This window comes from Mustela lutreola, chromosome 4 (genome assembly GCF_030435805.1).
Source record: "Mustela lutreola isolate mMusLut2 chromosome 4, mMusLut2.pri, whole genome shotgun sequence".
Classification (NCBI taxonomy): domain Eukaryota; kingdom Metazoa; phylum Chordata; class Mammalia; order Carnivora; family Mustelidae; genus Mustela; species Mustela lutreola.
Window position 1 is genome coordinate 95,381,795 of NC_081293.1, and position 17,979 is coordinate 95,399,773.

The 17,979-nt window shown below is 41.2% G+C and overlaps 1 protein-coding gene across 2 annotated transcripts in view; it reads right to left on the reverse strand.

Moving 5' to 3' along the window:
• Nucleotides 1-17,979, reverse strand: part of AMPH (amphiphysin) — a 263,695-nt gene that overhangs the window by 69,813 nt on the left and 175,903 nt on the right. For both annotated transcript variants that reach the window (XM_059170541.1, XM_059170540.1), the window contains exons 8-11: nt 17,725-17,800; nt 16,957-17,039; nt 14,316-14,454; nt 13,106-13,234 (exon numbers count right to left, since the gene is read on the reverse strand). In XM_059170541.1, coding sequence (XP_059026524.1) covers nt 13,106-13,234; nt 14,316-14,454; nt 16,957-17,039; nt 17,725-17,800 — 427 coding nt within the window. The remainder of the gene's footprint in view (nt 1-13,105; nt 13,235-14,315; nt 14,455-16,956; nt 17,040-17,724; nt 17,801-17,979) is intronic.

Here is a 17,979-nt window from a genome sequence, read left to right on the forward strand (position 1 = left end):
TGGAACAATGAACAGGTCTCAATGAATTTAAAAACATTCAAGTCACACAAAGTATGCTCTCTGACAACAGTGGAATTAAGTTTGCAATCAGTGAGAGAATTATCTCTGGAATTGGCAAAATTACAAAAATAACCTGATAAAAGAAACCAAAAGAAGAAATCAAAGTGGAAATTAGAAATTATCTTGAATTGAATTAAGAATGAAGACAACACACCAAAATTTGTGAGATGCTGCTAAAACAGTATTTAGGGGAAATTTATAGCACTAAATCCCTATATAAGAAAAGAAGGAAGGTCTCAAATCAGTAACTTCAGCTTCTACCTTGCAAACTAGCGGGGGAAATACACACAGCAAATAAAATTCTAAATAGAAATGGGGACAATTATGCAAATCAGAGTGGAAATGAATAAAATAGAAAGTGAGAGTGAGAGAGAGAATATCAATAAAACCAAAAGGAAGTTTCCCTGAGAGGACTGATAAAATTGATAAACCTCTAGCCAGACTGATCAAGGGGGGGGGAGGAGGAGAGGACACAAATTAGCTATATCAGGAATGAAAGAGGGAACATCACCACACATATTAAAAAAGAAAAATAAGGAAGTATTTATTATAAATCACTTCATTCTAATACATTTAACAATTTAGATGAGAGAGGCAAATTTCTTGAGAAATACAAACTTACACATATAGAGAAGCCATATCACTATGTTGTACATCTGAAACTTATGTAACATTGTGTGCCAACTATACTCAAATAAAAAAAAAATTTTAAGAGAGAAACAAAACAAAACAAAAACTCCTCAGGCATAGATGGCTCCTCTGGTGAATTCTACCAAAGAATTAGGGAAGGGACAAAAATACCAATTCTACACAACTGGAGAGGAGTGAATATTTCCCAAATCTTTTTGGGACGCCTGGGTGGCTCAGTTGGTTAAGCAGCTGCCTTCAGCTCAGGTCATGATCCCAGCGTCCTGGGATCGAGTCCCACATCGGGCTCCTTGCTCAGCAGGCAGCCTGCTTCTCCCTCTGCCTCTGCCTGCCATTCTGTCTGCCTGTGCTCGCTCTCTCCCCCTCTCTCTCTCTGATAAATAAATAAAATCTTTAAAAAATATATGTATATACACAGTGGAATATTCAGCCTTAAAAGAGTAAGTCCTGCCATTTGTGACATGGATAAGTCTGGAGGACATTATGAAACCAGTGTATCATCACTGGTGTCTGTGAAAAACTTTTGCTGTTGTATTTATTTCTTTGATTGAGTTTTAAGAATCCCTATATATTCTGGATGCAAGTCTTTTATCAGATATATGATTTACAAATATTTATTCCCAGTAGGTGACTTACCTTGTCATTCAAATTGTCTTGTCATTTTTATATACTTTTTCTACATCTATCAGGATTTTGAAGAGAGTTTTTGAAGAGTAGAATGTTTTTATTTTGGTGGAGTCCATGTATTTCTTTTTCCAGAATTAGACATTTCATGTCTCGTCTAAAAAAATCTTGTCTAACCAGGGACACAAAGATTGTCTCCCGTGTTCTCTTCTAGAAGTTTTATGGCATAAGGTGTTACATTAGGGTCTGTGACCGATTTTTGAGTTAATTTTTTAATGTGGTTTAAAGTATGGGCTGAAGTTTATTTCTTCACTAATGATGTGTGATTGTTGGAAAGTCTGTCCTTATTCTACTAAATTGCCTTTATACTTTCGTGGAATATTAGTTATCCAGATGTGTGTGGTTCTGTTTCTAAACTTTATGGTTTTTCCAATGATCCATTTGCCTATCTTTTATGTCAGTACCATATTATCTTGATTACTGCCACTTTCTGTAAAGCTGTCTTGAAATTAGATAAGATTAGTCCTTCAACTTTGTTATTCTTTTTCAGAGTTGTTTTGGCTATTCTAGATCCTTTGAATTTCCATATGAATTTTAGAATCAATATGTAAGTTTCTACAAAAACACCTTCTGGGATAATTTATTAGATTCCTAAGACTGTTTTAACAAAGAACCATGAACTGGGTGGCCTATACCAACAGACATTTATTGTCTCACAGTTCTGGAGGCTAGACATCCGCAGTCAAGGTCATGATCAAGTCTGATATTAGCATGACCATGCTTCTTCTGAAGGTCTGGGTGGATCTTTTCTTGCCTCTCTCTCCTAATGGTTGCTGGCAGTCTTTGGTGTTCCATGGCACCTAGAACATTATTCCAGTCTCTGCCTCGGTCATCACACTGCATTTTCCCTGTGTGTCTGTGTGCTCTGTGCTCTGTATCTTCACATGGCATTCTCCTTTTGTCTGTGTGTCCTAATTTCTCTGTTCTCATAAGCTCACTGGTCATTGCATTAAGGCCCATCCTAATTCAGTATGACTGTGTCTTAATTTCATTGCATCTGCAAAGGTTCTTTTGTCAAATAACATCACATTCACAGGTTCCTTATGATCATGAATTTTGGGGGCATGGGGCACAGTATTCAACCCAGTACAAATATTGGTTGGTCTTTCGTTGAATCTGAAGATCAGTTTTGGGAGCATTGACATCTTAATTATACTGTATTACGTGTATACAGTATAGCTCTCCCTTTACTAAGGGCTTCTCTGATTTATCTTTGCTGTGCTTTATAGTATTCTGTATACAGGTATTTCTCATCTGGGTATATCTCTAAGTATTTCATATTTTTAGTGCTATTGTAAGTCATATTTTTAAAATTTCAGTTTCTGATTGTTCATACCATTACATATAAATACAACTGATTTTTGTGTATTAATGCTATATCCTGCAACCTTGTTTAACCTCTATATTAGTTCCTGTGTAGCTTTTTAAATAGATTTTCATGGATTTTCTTGTATAAGTGATCATATCTTCTGTGAATAAAGATGGTTTTACTTTTTCTTTTTATTCTGGATGCCTTTTATTTCTTTTTTCTGCTTATTTTAATTTTACTGTCTAGCGCTGCCAGTGTATTACTGAATAGAAATGGTGAGGTGGCCATCCTTGTCTTGATATTAGGGGAAAAGCATCCAGTCTTTCATTATTAAACATGGTGGTAGCTGTAGGTTTTCATAGATACTCTTATCAGGTTGAGGAATTTGCCTTTTTTCCCTACTTTGTTGAGAGTTTGAACAGGAATGAATGTGGATTTTTTCAAATACTTTTTCTGCATCTATCAAGATGATCATGTGAGGTTTTTTTTGTTGTGGTTAATATGATGAATTACATTCATTAGTTTTCATGTGTTAAGTTAATCATGCATTCCTGAGATAAACACCAGTTGTCATGATACAATTCATTTTTATATATATTTTCATTCAGTTTGTTAAATCTTTCTCTAGCATTTTTACATTTGTGTTGATGAAGAACATCAGTCCATAGGGTGTTTTTTTTAAATGTCATTTTCTGATTTTAGTACCAGAGCACTTCTCTCCTAATAGAATGAACTGCCTAACCAACTGAGCCACTCATTCATCCACGGACGGACACTTAGGTCATTTCCATGTAATGTCCCTCATGAATAATGCTGCAGTGACCATTTGTGATTTCATTTCCTTGAAATAAGTACCCAGAAGTGGAATTGTTGGATCATCAAGTAGTTCTATTTTTAATTTTTTGAGGAAACCCCATACTGTTTTCCATAGTAGTTCTATCAATTTCCATTCCCATCAACAGTGTATCAAAAGAAATTGTAATGAACACTTGCAATTTCTTGTCTTTCTGATGACAGCCCTTCTAACAGGTGTGAGGTGAGAGTTCACTGTGATTCTGATTTACATCCCTCAATGGTTAGTGGTGCTGAGCACTTTTTCCTTTGCCTGTTAGCAACCTGTATGGCTTCTCTGGAGAACTGTCTAGGTGGGTCCCTTATCTGTTTTTAAATCCAAATATTTTATTTTTATTTTTATTTTTATTTTTATTTTTTTGCTATTGCATTGTGTGAGTTCCTTATATATTTCAGATAGATGTTTGCAAATATTTTCTCCCATTCCTTAGGTTGCCTTTATACTCTTGATTGTTTCCTTGGTTGTGCAGAAGTTTTTATGCTAAGTAAATTAAGCCAGACACAAAAAACAAATGATCTCACTTATATGTGAAATCTAAAATAGTAAAAATCATGGCAGTAGAGAGTAGAATCGTGGTTGCCAGGGCTTAAGGGGAGGGGAAATAGGGAGATGTTGGTTAAGGGGTATAAAGTTTCAGTTAACCAAGTCCTAGAGATCTATTAATATTCAGCATGGTGACTGTAAGTAAAAATAGTGTATTACAGATTTGAAATTTGCCAAAATATAGATACTGAGTTTTCTCACATCAAAAACAATAATTTTTTAAAAAGGTATCTATTTGAAGAGATGGATATGTTAATTAGCTGGGTTGGGAGGATTATTTCACAATGTGTACATATATCAAAAAATAAAGTTGTATACCTTAAACATATACAATTTTTATTTGTCAACTATACCTCAGTTGAGCTGGGAAATAAAGAAGGTAAGCAGATGTCAAATGAGTACATGAAAAGATGCCTAACATCATTAACCATTAGGGAAATCTAAACTAAATTGCAATGAAATAACACTATACACTTACCAGAACAGCTAAAATTTTAAAAAACTAGCCATACCAAGTGTTGGCAAGGATGTGGAGAATCTGAAATGCTTATGCAATGTGGATGGAAACTCAAATAGTATAATCACTTAGAAGTTTGGCAGTTGAAAAGTTAAACTTATTCCTCCAGTATGACCTGGTACCCAAAGAAATAAAAACATGTATACACACAAACATTTGGATACAGATGTTCACAGTACCTTTATATATAACAGCCAAAATCTGGAAACAACCCAAATATCTGTCAATAGATGAAAAATCCCTCAAACCCTGATGTGTCCATAGAATGAGATACTACTCAGCAAAGAGAAGAAATGAACTGCTGATACATGCTACAAAATGGATGAACCTCATGATAAAGATGCGGAGGAAAAGAAGCCAGACCCAAAAGGGTACATTCTGTACGATTCCATCTACACAAAATTCTAGGAAATGCAAATGAACATACGGGGACAGAAAGATGAGTGTCTGCCTAGAGAGTGCAATATGTGGAGAGGAATGGTGGCGATTACAGACACAAAGGAGCTTTAGGGGTCATTATCTTGATCCCGGTGATGGTCTCATGGGTGTACACATATTTCAAAATTATCAAAATATATACTTTAGGGGCACCTGTGTGGCTCAGCCGGTTAAGCATGACTCGATTTGGGCTCAGGTCATGATCTCAGGGTCTGAGATCAAGCCCTGCATCCAGCTCTAGGCTGGATGCGGCGCCTGCTTAAGAGTCTCTTTCTCCTCTCCCTCTGCCTTTGTGATGAAAAGTACATTTTAAGAGTGGGTTTTGCTGGAAAATATCACTACACGTTTAAACTTTTTGCTTCTCTGTAATTGACTATTTTTTTGTGTTTACAAGGCATCCTTTATGGCATTATTCTTTTTATTTTTAAGATTTTATTTATTTATTTGATAGAGATCGCAAGTGGGCAGAGAGAGAGAGAGGGAAGCAGGCTCCCTGCTGAACAGAGAGCCGGATGCAGGGCTCGATCACGAGACCCTGAGACCATGACCCAAGCCGAAGGCAGAGGCCTAACCCACTGAGCCACACTGGCACCCCTTTATTTAATAATGTCCTTTTATGGCATTATTCTTATAAGCATATCAGGTAACAGAGATTTCAATTTACAGTAGAATGGTGGCTGCCAGGGTTTAAGAGGGGAAATAGGGAGATGTTGGTTAAGTTGTAAGTAAAAACTTGACTGTAAGTAAAAACAGTGTATTACACACTTGAAATTTGCCCAATAAAAAAGATACTAAGTGTTCTCACATCAAAAACAATAAGAGTCACACAACATTTAGAGTCTCCAAAACATCCCCAGGGTTGCATGCAGACAAACACACACACACACACACACACACACACACACATTGATTTCTTAATGGGAACACAATATTTCAGTGATCCAGATGACAGTAAAGCCAAAGGTACTATTTCGTCCCAAGCGTTCAGTTTTTATTCTTTTATTAAACATATTTTTTAAAAGATTTTATTTATTTATTTGAGAGAGAGACAGTGAGAGAGAGCATGAGAGAGGAAAAAGTCAGAAGGAGAAGCCAACTCCCCGTGGAGCTGGGAGCCCGATGCGGGGCTCAATCCCGGGACTCCAGGATCAAGACCTGAGCTGAAGGCAACTGCTTAACCAACTGAGCCACCCAGGCGCCCCTCTTTTATTAAACGTATTTTGAGGACATTTACTCTATTCTAAATATTTTGCAGGACACTTATTATCTTCCCAGTAAGGCAGGGAGGTCAGACTAGGAAGCTTAAGACAGAAAGCTTAAATAAACTTTTTTGGAAAAAGGCCCACTGGGAGTTATTTTTCATGTCACAGACATGTCTTTTATGGAAAGGTCACAAAATAGCTCATAATTTATAACAGTGAGTAAAGTTTTAACATTTCATTTGTAATGCATGCAGTGGCCTAAGGGAACTTAACCTTATGACCGGAAGCCTGTGACAAGACCACTACAGATGGGTACATCACTGTTAATGTGAGTGATGGCAATAGCTATACTGCCGAGGCTCGAGAGATTTAGATTTGAAATCACAGAATGAGACCTCATTCAACCATTTCATCGGACATGGTCAAGTATTTGTTCTATAGCTTTTATTATATAAAAACGCTAAAACAATACAATGAAGATCCATTTACCCGTCACCTAGGCTTGTCACAAATGTTACCACATTTGGTCTATGTGCCTGTTTATATAATCTTGCAAATGTTTCCATGAGCTGACACACAGCAAACTAAACTTTCTAAGGAGCTGTTCCCCTAGGGGGGTTGGTTTGGAAACAAGGTGGTAGATGGTACAGCCATCCTTAGTGTAGTACCTCATGAGTTTGCTTGTTGGCCTTGCACACACTCTGAGTAAGAGGGTAACAACTGACAGTACTGAGAAGAGGGACCGAGGACAGAGGGATGGGGCCTGTGCTTGAAGTGACATTCTGTGATGACCACTGGATGAAAGACCCTCCTACCACCACATCTGGAATTTAGTATAATCGCTGATATATAACAACCTGAAGGACTTTGCTAATATTGAAAACCCAAAGAAGTTTCTACAGAACATGGATCCTGAACATTAAGGAGAGAAAGAGTTAAAATGGATTTGTTCAATTTACTGGGCATCTAGTATCCACTATCTTCCAGGTGCTTAAGATGCTGGCAGGTGTGGTCTATAGGCTTCTGCTTTCCATGTCTGCCCTAGAAGCACCACAGTGTTGTAGAAAGAGAACAGGTCTGCTCAACTTTACAGTAGGGCCCTTCTACCCTTCCTTTGCTGGCCTTCTGCACCATCTAACCCCCACTCTCGACCCATACCATGAAACCATGTTCAATAACACAGAATCTCAAAAGAGCTTTATACCATGGGATGCTTTGTAAAGAGGTAGAATATAAAATGCAAAACGGGGGAAGTGCAAAAAGTCAAGGCAACATTAGAGGTTCAGGAGTCTAAGAACCTTGGAAGCTTGCGAGGCCAACTTACGCAATGGTTTAAGAATATTGTCAGGGCCCCAGAGGATAAATTCACTCCTTGGTGCATAGCACTACTTGGCTGTGTCTGCTGCAGGAACCATGGTGCCGAGGGTGACCCAATGAGGCAATAGACCGACCTAACCGGGGCCTGAAATGCACTGTTTTCCTCATTCCAGTTTCCATATTACTAATTCTTTCTGTGTTACAAGAATGCTAACGTGTTTACTTTGAAAAAACATCAACTGAAAGAAGAGGCAGCTGGCCCAGAAATATAGCAATGTTTGAAAAGCAAAGCCAGGGCGGTATTCACAACCAGTGACAGCTACCAGGAGTGAGGCGGTGCGCGCATGCAGGACTGCCTCTGTCTGGACTGACCAGACAAAAAAGACGCTTTTGTAAACTTATCAAGCAAGTTGAATATCTACTTCCATGTGATCGGCTAGGAAAAATAGGATGATTTCATGAACTTAAGATGTGAGATGCAGCATTTGGCTGGAAAGCAGAGATGTAAGGGTATCAAAATGAATGGTGCTGACATGACACCCACAGCCGTGGGACTGCACGGCTGTGCTGTTGTCCTGCCTTCCCGCACAGTAGGCTCTCCCAGCAAGAATAGCAAGATGGGCCTGGAGCAATGAGCTTAGATGGGCCAAAAATAACCCATCTGGGTTTGTAAAAGAGAACGCTGTATGAAAGAGCAAAAAAGACGCAACATCGTTGTTGGAAAAGATTTAGGCAAATAGCTGGTGGTTACCTGCTGTGAAAAAAAAAAAAGTTCAAAAATGCGTAATGTCTTCTTCCTCTTGGCCAGTGAGAGGTAGATAGGCAAGCAGGGACCCTGCCCCAAGCCCTGTGCCTCTCAGGGGGGGCCTCACCCTTTTGAGCACCTTTCCTGATACCTAAGTCCTCTTCTGCTAGTGGCAGCTGTGGCTAGCAAGGCTATCCAGTCAGGACACCCCAAATCTGCACCAGGACCCACATGGGCCTGGCCCCCACCTTTCCTCTTTGGAGCACTCTGGGACCCTGCTCTATATGGAGGAACGCTGAGGGGTCATGCACACCCAGTTGTCCTGGAATGTGGTAACCTGGTTTGTTTCCAAGAGGGTGCCTGGTGAGCAGACTGCGCCCGCTGGCCAACATGGCATTTCATGTGTGGAATCCCATGAGACTGACCGCCAGATTACTGCTGATATGTTCAAGTGACTCAAACTGGTTATATGGACAGAGCGCCTCCCCCTACCCAACATTTGCTCAGAGCCACAGTCCCTATGGAAAGCCCTGGTGGGAAAGGAGAGTGAACATGAATGGAATTAAAAAGTCAGAAGAGAAAGCAGTCCAAAACTTTGGACTTTGGAAGGAAAAAAGAAACAACCTTGCATGTGTGTATACCTCTGTGCACAAATATATGATTGCCTTTTCTGTCTTGATCTGTTAAAATCCTACTTATATGCCATAAATTTGGTTTCTAGGGACATAATACCTTCTAAATCTTACTTCTTAAATGTGTTTCAGCAAACGCCCATTTCCCTGGAACAAGTAGTACTTTGGGAAGAAAGGAAGACTGTTAGAGAAACTCTGATTTAAACAAGCATGGCTTTTGTTGCAGAACTTCTCAGAGCCTTGGACACACTAACATAAAGTATGTAAAGCAAAAGGCGATGCAGCCCCTCCCAGCCCCCTATGACCAGGACCCCTTTTCACAGCATCCTATGGGACTTGATAGAAAATGCTGTTTTAAAAGAATAGCGTAAGAAACACACACACACACACACACACACACACACACACCTCTCTTCCTATTTAGTTTCTTGGGAGGGAAAAATAGAAAGGGCTGGGTTTGTCCCCTGGCAGTTTCATTTTTGTAAACAGAACCAGGGAAGCAAAGTCAGCGCTTTTGTGTTGACACACAGATCTCTCCCTACTACCAAGCAAGGAAATCTCCCAGAGAAGATTCTATGATAGAGTTAAAGTCTGAGGCCAATAGAGGGCTCTGTAGGTCTGATGCATTCCTTTCAAATCCCAAGACAAACTCAAGAGAGACTGTCACTGCCATGAAGCTTGGTGGATGGGACATACGAATCTGTCAGATGTTGAGGAATATCTCAGTCACCACATCTGGAACTTGTGGGCGGGATTAATGCAAATGTAGTTCCCCACTGGGCTCAGGATAAAAACAGCAAACTGGGAACGCAGACCTATCTGTTCAATGTAGAATGTCGTATAAACTTGGTAATAATATCAACATAAAACTGAAAGGGTCGACTCCCTATTACTATAAATACATGTATCTGGGAGGAAAGCTTTTCGGATACATCTCAGCTTGCTAAATTCCAATACTCTGCTTCCATGCAACTGGCATCTCATTTTCTCCTGGCATTCCTATTTATTCTTTTTCATCATTTACCTGTGCATGTTTAGAAACAGCATAGTCCCAAGGGCAACCCTCTAGGGCCTCCTCCCTGTTCAGGAGCTTTGTACTATCACTTTGCTGTCACTCAATAAACCTTGCTTTGCTGCCCACCAAATGAATAAATTAAAATAAAATAAAATAAAAACATTAAAGTCTTGATGAGACTGACCATTCACTTAGAATGTGTAGCTTGACATACAGTCTGATCAACGTATCTGATGTTACAAGCATGCACGTGTATGAGTGCGTCCAACAAGCAAAATACGGAGTATTTCAAGTCACACTATTTTTTTAATTTTTCTTTTTTTTATTAATTTTTTATTTTTTATAAACATATATTTTTATCCCCAGGTCACACTATTTTTAAGTGGAGCAGCTGTAAGTGGTCAGTCATGATATACCCTTGACTCAGCTTGATATTTCCCTGGAAGAGATCTCTTCATTCACTGTGGTACTTTGTTCATGGCCACACATTTGAAAATCCTGGCCTGTAACAGTGGTTCTCACAGTTTAATCCCACGACCAGCAGCGTCAGCATCTCTTGTGAGGAATACAGATTCTCGGCCCCCACCCGGGGTCTGCCGACTCAGAAACTGCTGCATGTGACCCAAAAGAGGTGAAAACACATATCTGAGCATATCTACAGAGGAATAAGGAACTGAGGAAATAGTCAAGAAGCTTCAGGGAAAGGCAACATCTGTGCAATTTTGAATAAAGCTACATGGTATCACTCATTAGGGGAGAAAGTGGACTGAAACATAAATCCCTGCCTCACGCCCTCTCTTGAGATGGTGACTAGATGAACAGCCGCTTAGTCAATGGAGTTGCTTCTGGTCACACACTATGGTTCACGTGGTTCACACGGGAGCCACGCCGCTTCAAATGTGGAAAAAAACCCCACAGAAACCCCCTTCTCCTTCCTCCTAATGAAAACAACATAAATGAATCTGAATCCCCAAAATGCACCTCCGCAAGGTCTCTGGTGGTTAGTGCTTTCCAAATCACCTAGCACATTGGAGGGGACACCAGCAAACATGTTATAAAGGTCCAGAGCGTGGGAAGCGATATCTTCCTTCCCTCCCCAGGGCTTTGGAGTAGTGCACCAAAACCAGCCAGGCTGGGGCAGGCTGCCCTCCAGCCAGCTGCGTCCCTGTGGCAGCCCCAGCCCAAGCCCTTTCTGCTTTGACAGGTGCCTCTTCTCCCTCTGTCCAGGACTCTTGACTTTACCCATGACTGCTGCTCAGTATTGCGAACGTTCACACTCTTAGAAGTACTTCAGAGACTCTTCTAGGATTTGTGATTTTAAAAAGTGCTTTCTTTTTTTTTTTTTTTTACCAAAGACCCTTATGTGAGCCAGCCAACTGCAAATAACAAAACATTTTAAAGGAAAGAACTGTCTTGAGCCCCCAGCTTTGCTTTAGAACTCATCTACATGCCATGTTGCCTCCAGTGCTAAGTGGGGGTGTCTTCAGCCAAGGGCACTGGCTTCTAGGTGAGCAAGTTCTGTTAGTGGTTAGGATTGAGAGCATGCTATTTAAGGGTGCAGGGGCAAGCAACTTGAGCAAGGATAAGGATATGATCACCTTAAACATCTCAGTCTGAAACTGATGTAGCAAGAAAGAGAAAGAAGCTGAGCTGCTAGCAAATCAAAGGGAGAGGACAAGCTGGAAATGAAAACTGGAGTTTGGGGTCCACACAATGGCTGGTGCCAGATAAGATCACCTGACTCCGAGACTGCTATCTCTGGAGGCATCTGTGGAGCCACAGACATCATCTGTCCATGTGATCATCAACGTGCAAGTCTCCCCCTTCAGAGAGCTGCTAAATCACAGTCAAGGCCCCATTACCTTACCCAATTCACCATCTCCTACAAAACACTGAAGGAAAACAATAGCTAAAAGTTATTGCACGTTATTCATAAATGCCCTTAAAAACAATGACACATTTTGATTTGCATTTCTTCTGAGTTTCTATTTCCTGAGCTCTCTGTGATTAGCACATTATTCCTGTTATTATCAACAGGATGTGACTGTAATTAGCACGTGATACACAGTGTTATTATGGATGTACTCAGTAATTACAGCACTGCACTCACAACTCTTGCAAAATGTAGGGATTATTTCTGATTCTGAGACCACCGGAGGTAAGTAATATTGGCAGGATGTTTCTGGGGACTCTCAGTCTTAAAAAAATAGCTTCAGGTTATGGACATTGGGGAGGGTATGTGCTATGGTGAGTGCTGTCAAGTGTGTAAACCTGGTGATTCACAGACCTGTACCCCTGGGGCTAATAATACATTATATGTTTATAAAAAAATTAAAAAATAATTTAAAAAAATAGTTTCAATGGCATGAGGAACAGCTCTGGAAGTGAAGAATCGTCATTCTAGGCAACAGGACAACCAAGTGGCTAGCAGAGAGGGGTCTGCAGCCTACCAAGGGAGCTGGAGCAGGAGCAGGTGCAGCCAGGTGTCTTTGCCAAATCATGGAAATGGATACAGTTACTTGTTATGAAGGCCAAACAGCTTGAAAATATTCACCTCTTTTAACTTCATTTTCCTATTCTCTACCAGGAAGCAATGTAAAAGAAATAACTGAGGTTGTAAACATGAATTAACATATACTGACATTCATAGAAGTGCTGGTGAAAAAACAGGAAATCAGAAATGACCTGTGATCACAATCACGGGCTGGTCCATCCATCAGAGAGAATACTCTGCTTCCACATTTTCTTTGGAAGAGACGATATTATGACATGAAAAAAGTGTTCAAAAAGCTGAAGCAGAAAAGTCAGGAATCCCTAACAATATAATCTTGATGTTGTGGTATGGAATCGGTACACACCTAGAAATCAAAGCATGAAGGAAAACACGCCACAGTGCATTAGTGTCTAGGTGAGGGCAGTATAATGTAAGTAATCGTTAAAATTCTTCATTTTACACTTTTCAGTATTTCTAAAAACTGTGTGTATGCCTCCCATTTGAGAATGCTTGAGACATACCAAGTGATTAAGGCCAACCTGGTGTGATGCTGCTGGCTCTGACATCTGGCACCTTGAGAGATGGTCCCCGAGGATCCTGCTGCCCTGGTACCTGTGTGCTCATCCCAGCTCTGCAGCAGGCACTTACCTGTGAAGGTGTCGTCACACTGATTTCTGGGACAAAGTTGTCCTCAAAGAAACTGATGATGTTCTCCTGTTGGAGTTCCTTTGTTGGGGTGACTTTAGGCAGCGGTGGGACGGGAGGCCCCTTCCTTGTCTACAAAACATGAGAGACACAAGCAAATTAATTCGGCCAAAGACGGCATCTGAGTTGTGTAGAAATGCCACCTGAACAGTGCTGGGCAGACATACTGCACTGACTGACATTTAGATATGCACAGAGGAAAAAGGGACCTGAGGGAGTAGAGAATGCAGTCTGCCTACGTGACTCTGGGAGCACCCACAAGCAAGGGCCCCCCAAGAATCACTCAGGGAGTGCAACCCCCTGCCCTTCGATGCCAGCGCTGCATGCAGGGCCAGGGCCAGGTGCCTACGCCTCTCAAGTTAAACTAGGACTGCCCCCTTTATGAAGTCAACCAAAACGGATTCCTCATTTCAGCAAGAAATTAGAATTTTGACACTATAAGCCGGAAAGCTTTTCACTGGACGCCGTGAGATCACCCACAGAGAACATGCATTTCATGTTCCACTAGAGTGTTTTGAGAAGTCAGGACTTCACAGATCTATTCCATGGACCTTCTCACCACTTCCCTTAGTTTCAAAGACTTGAACTTCAACTCTTGCTGTAGGAATTTTGCCTTCACCCCAAGTGGGGAAGACAAGGGTGGCAATGTTTTTCTGTGTTAACCTTTTCCAGCCCTCGCTGTTTTTCTCGATTGTTTGTTCCAGATAACTTTGATGAATGTCCACTCATGTGCCACATACTGTGGGTGAGACCAGAAGATGTAAAATGGCGTATAAGCCAGGCTGTGAAGCTTTCTTGGCCAGAGTTTCTACAAGTGTGACCGAAAGTGCTAGAAGGAGGGAACGTCCAGGGAGAAGGTGATATTGATTGGGCCCTTCTGAGAGTGAGAGGTGGGAAAAGAGGAGTGCACGTGAGCCTAGGGAAGCTGAGGTTGTGGAGAGAAGTCTCAACACACCCCAACACAGGGCATGTGAGAAAACAGGAATCCACGTTGGAGAGGTTGATTCCTTAGCAACCATCACAATGCCCACAGCCTCCAAGTCTCCCCAACAGGAAACTCCTTTTAATGCCCCAGCACTATGGGATTATCCCAGATAGGATCACCTCACCACCAGTTCTTGCATTCTCCCCAGTATATTCCACCTCTTCCTACCTGTGAAGGTGACCTAGGCCTGGCTGGTGCGGGAGACGCAGGTGCCAGCGTGTGATTGGGACTGGCTGTCGGGCTCGGGATGGGTGAGGCCTCCTCGGGCGGTGATGGTGTCTTTGCGATGCGGAGAGGACCAGAATCACTAGATGAACACACGAGAGTCAGCAATGAGCAACCTACAGAACGGCACTGACTTTCCAGGGTTCTCCATCTCAGAGGAATCCTGAGAATATCTGGTTCTGCCTGTCATGGAACCCCCTTCTAAATTAGTTGTGGTGGTTACTAACAGTGTTGGTGAAACTGGTACCATTATTGTCTATGGTCTGTGTGCCAGACCTCATTCATTCATATGATCTCTAACCGCTGCAATACCCATGCATCAATGTCCCCACTTTATAGGTAGCAGAGTGGGGCACAGAAAGGTTAAAAACCCCTAAAGTCACTCAGCAATTTCACGGGTCTGAGTTCAGGCCTTGGGAAGGCAAACCCTCTGTTCTTTCCATTGTGCCAAACAGCCTCTGCAAGAATTTTCTAAGTGTGAGCTGACTTAGCTGAATTACTCTCACCTTTGGTTTATAAGAAAATCTTGCTACGTCATAATCTATAAAAAATCTACCCTGAAAATTATAAATCTGATGTTAAAGGTGTTCTCACGGTAGTGCTAAGATTTTATAGGAGTCAGGGGCGCCCAGGTGGCTCAGTCGGTTAACCGTCTGCCTTCGGCTCAGGTCATGATCTCAGGGCCCTGGGATCAAGTCTTACATTGGGCTCCATGATCAGTGGGGGGTCCACTTCTCCCTCTGCCCCTGCCCAGACTTGTGTGTGCTCTCTCTCTCAAACAAATAAATAATATCTTTAAAAATAAGATTTTATAGGAGTCTTTTCTGATGACATTTGGAAATAAATTCATTAGCTGTTCCTCTTTCTACACCTTATAAAACAAAGGCTTGGCTCAGACACCTGACATGTGCTAACAAATTATGTGAAGGCAGAGAGTCAATAATGTCTCCTGGGAACCCACCATGTTCCTGGCACCAGGCCAGATGCCTGGGACCAGCTCAAATGCAATAACCAGGAGGGCACTGGGGACACATCCTACTCTCTAAGTCTTTCTAATGTCTACAGATTGAGGGAGGAGGGTCTATACCCCCAAAATAAATAAGCTCACACACTACAGCATGGTCTACATATTCAAGGGAGTGGGTCCTGCGGAGGACACGGATAAGCCACATGATTGAGGCTCTGCACCAGCAACCATGGCCTCTGCCGGGAAGCACGGCCCCAGTCTATGCTCAAGAGGGTAACCACTGAGCTCACTCACCACCTCATTCTGCAGAGGAATGATGTAAAAAAATGAAAGGAACATTTGTTAAGTGGTCATGACCCCATTTTCTCTTCATTTTATCTAATTCAGCAATATTGAGATTTTCAGACACAGTTGTCCTTCTCATGTCTTTAGGAGGGAGTAACCCTTCATTTTTTCATGTACATCATTGTTAAAATACCCGATGTCATTTTGACATTCTTATTACAACTTTGTCTTTGTTCCAAGTTCATATTGAAATACTATAGAGGAAGCAGTGGGCCTTTCATATATTCTTTTAGGGAATGTCCTTTCCCTTAGAAAAATAAGAGATACTAAATGCTTGTATCATATAGCTCTGTAACAGAGACTATGATGAGGATGGATAATACAACAAACATCAAAGAAGAAAATCCGCTCTCTCCAGAGAGGTCTGAACATATGGTGATGGAGCCACCTGTGCAGGAGTGTGTGTTTTTATAAATGTGTGTATGAGTATTTATGTTGATTGACATTAAAAATGCAAATATTACCTTACAAACCATTTAGTTCAATAACATCTTTTTTTTTCTGCTGGTTTAAAAAAAAAAGAGATAGAAAGAGACATCTTTAACCAGAGAATTAATTGGACGCACTTAAGGAAGGCAAAGTAAGTTAACTGTATAGTCAGAAACTGGAAAGCTGGGATCTTCTTACTTCCAGCCCAAGGACCATTAACCCACATTCCTTGAGTACATAATGCCTGAGAAGGATGGGTTAAAGGAATTCCAAAATCACAGGAGAAAGCTGGTGAGAAGCCAGATCCTAGAAAGGTAGATGATCTGGTTGCGAATAGCTGGGCCTTTGATACCACAAAACAATGTGCAAAAGAATCAAAACAATGCAGTGTTGGAAAGGTAAAGTTACGAGGCAGGATGGTGGTGCGGTCTCACCTACGCCCTCTCCTCTCCCAAAATGGGCCATTAAAGATGCCAGCACCAATGATAAGTATAAGATCTCAGTGTCGTGTGTTTGGGGAATTCCTTTCTTCTCCAAAGAAAGTTAACAAGTGCATGACTAGAAATTATATATTAAAAATTTACACAACTGTTGATGGGACTCCTGGAAGATGGACAAATCTATTGTGACCACGACAAACACCCACCCTGAGTAAATCTGAAAACTAAAAGTCAACATACAAGCCCAGAACGAGGCTGCTGTCAGCCTCAATGTGGAAAGTCTCCTTAGGTTTAGATTTTTCTAGAATGAGTAAAATAGCATAGGCTTGTGTAGACTACAGAAATTGCAACAAGCATTGTTTTAATGAACAGACACAACTTGGCTCGGATGAAGACAGCCTACCTGGGAGCTCCTTGAATGGTGAAGGCCTTATCAGCGTGCTGGTCACCCAGCTTCGTCATCACTTCATACAATTTGTGGCAAAGCTAGAGGGACAGAGACCATTTGTCTATTAGCCATTTAGTCATTCTGAGGTCAATTCAGGCTACTGCTCCAAGAAAGGAACTGTCTACTGAGAATCTTACGTACTATGGATGGTCTCCGAACAACTTAAATTCTGCAAATGGGCAATTTAAAATTCATGTCAAAAGTGAAAGGCCACAAACACAAATAAACCTTTAAAAAAACAAAATATATCCATTAATCAGAGGACAGAACAGAAAACGAAAACTTATTGCTCCCACTGACTCTACTGGAGATAAAGTCATACAACTACCCTGCTGAACTCAGACTTCAGCAGATGACAGAAGGGCTGATTGTCTGAACATTCAGATACCGATTCCTCCTCAGCCTAAGAAGTACTGCTTGAACACCAACTTTCAAAGCTGACTGAGAACAAAGCAAAACAAGACCGTGAGTCTGGGACACAGAGAAAAAGCATCTCAGAAGAAAAACGGACACAGGCTGTGATTCCTGGGAGCCTGTCTGCACACCCAGAGATAAAATCTGGACAAAAGAGATCTATGTGGTCACTACACAACATCAGAGCAACACCATTTAACACACCATGAAAACACACACGCAGATGATGCTGCTGCCCCATTTCATGCACTTTCAGAGAAAAAAAATTCATTTTCTATTCCACAAGTAAAAATAATCATCACTACTCACCACTGCAATTTCCTTATGAAACTTGGCCTCGAGGCTGGAAACATTTTTGAAAGTGTTGACGTAAAACCCAACCCGTCTACCATGTGGAGACACAGAGGGGAGAAAGGGGCAGGGAAAGATCAGTCAGCAGAACTGTAATTTTAAAGGTGATAAAATCTTAAATAAATGCATTCCTTCCTCTGATGTTTTCTTCCTATGATGTTGACTAATACCAGACCAAATCTTCTGGCTTGGAGCAGAACCTCTCCTAAAGCG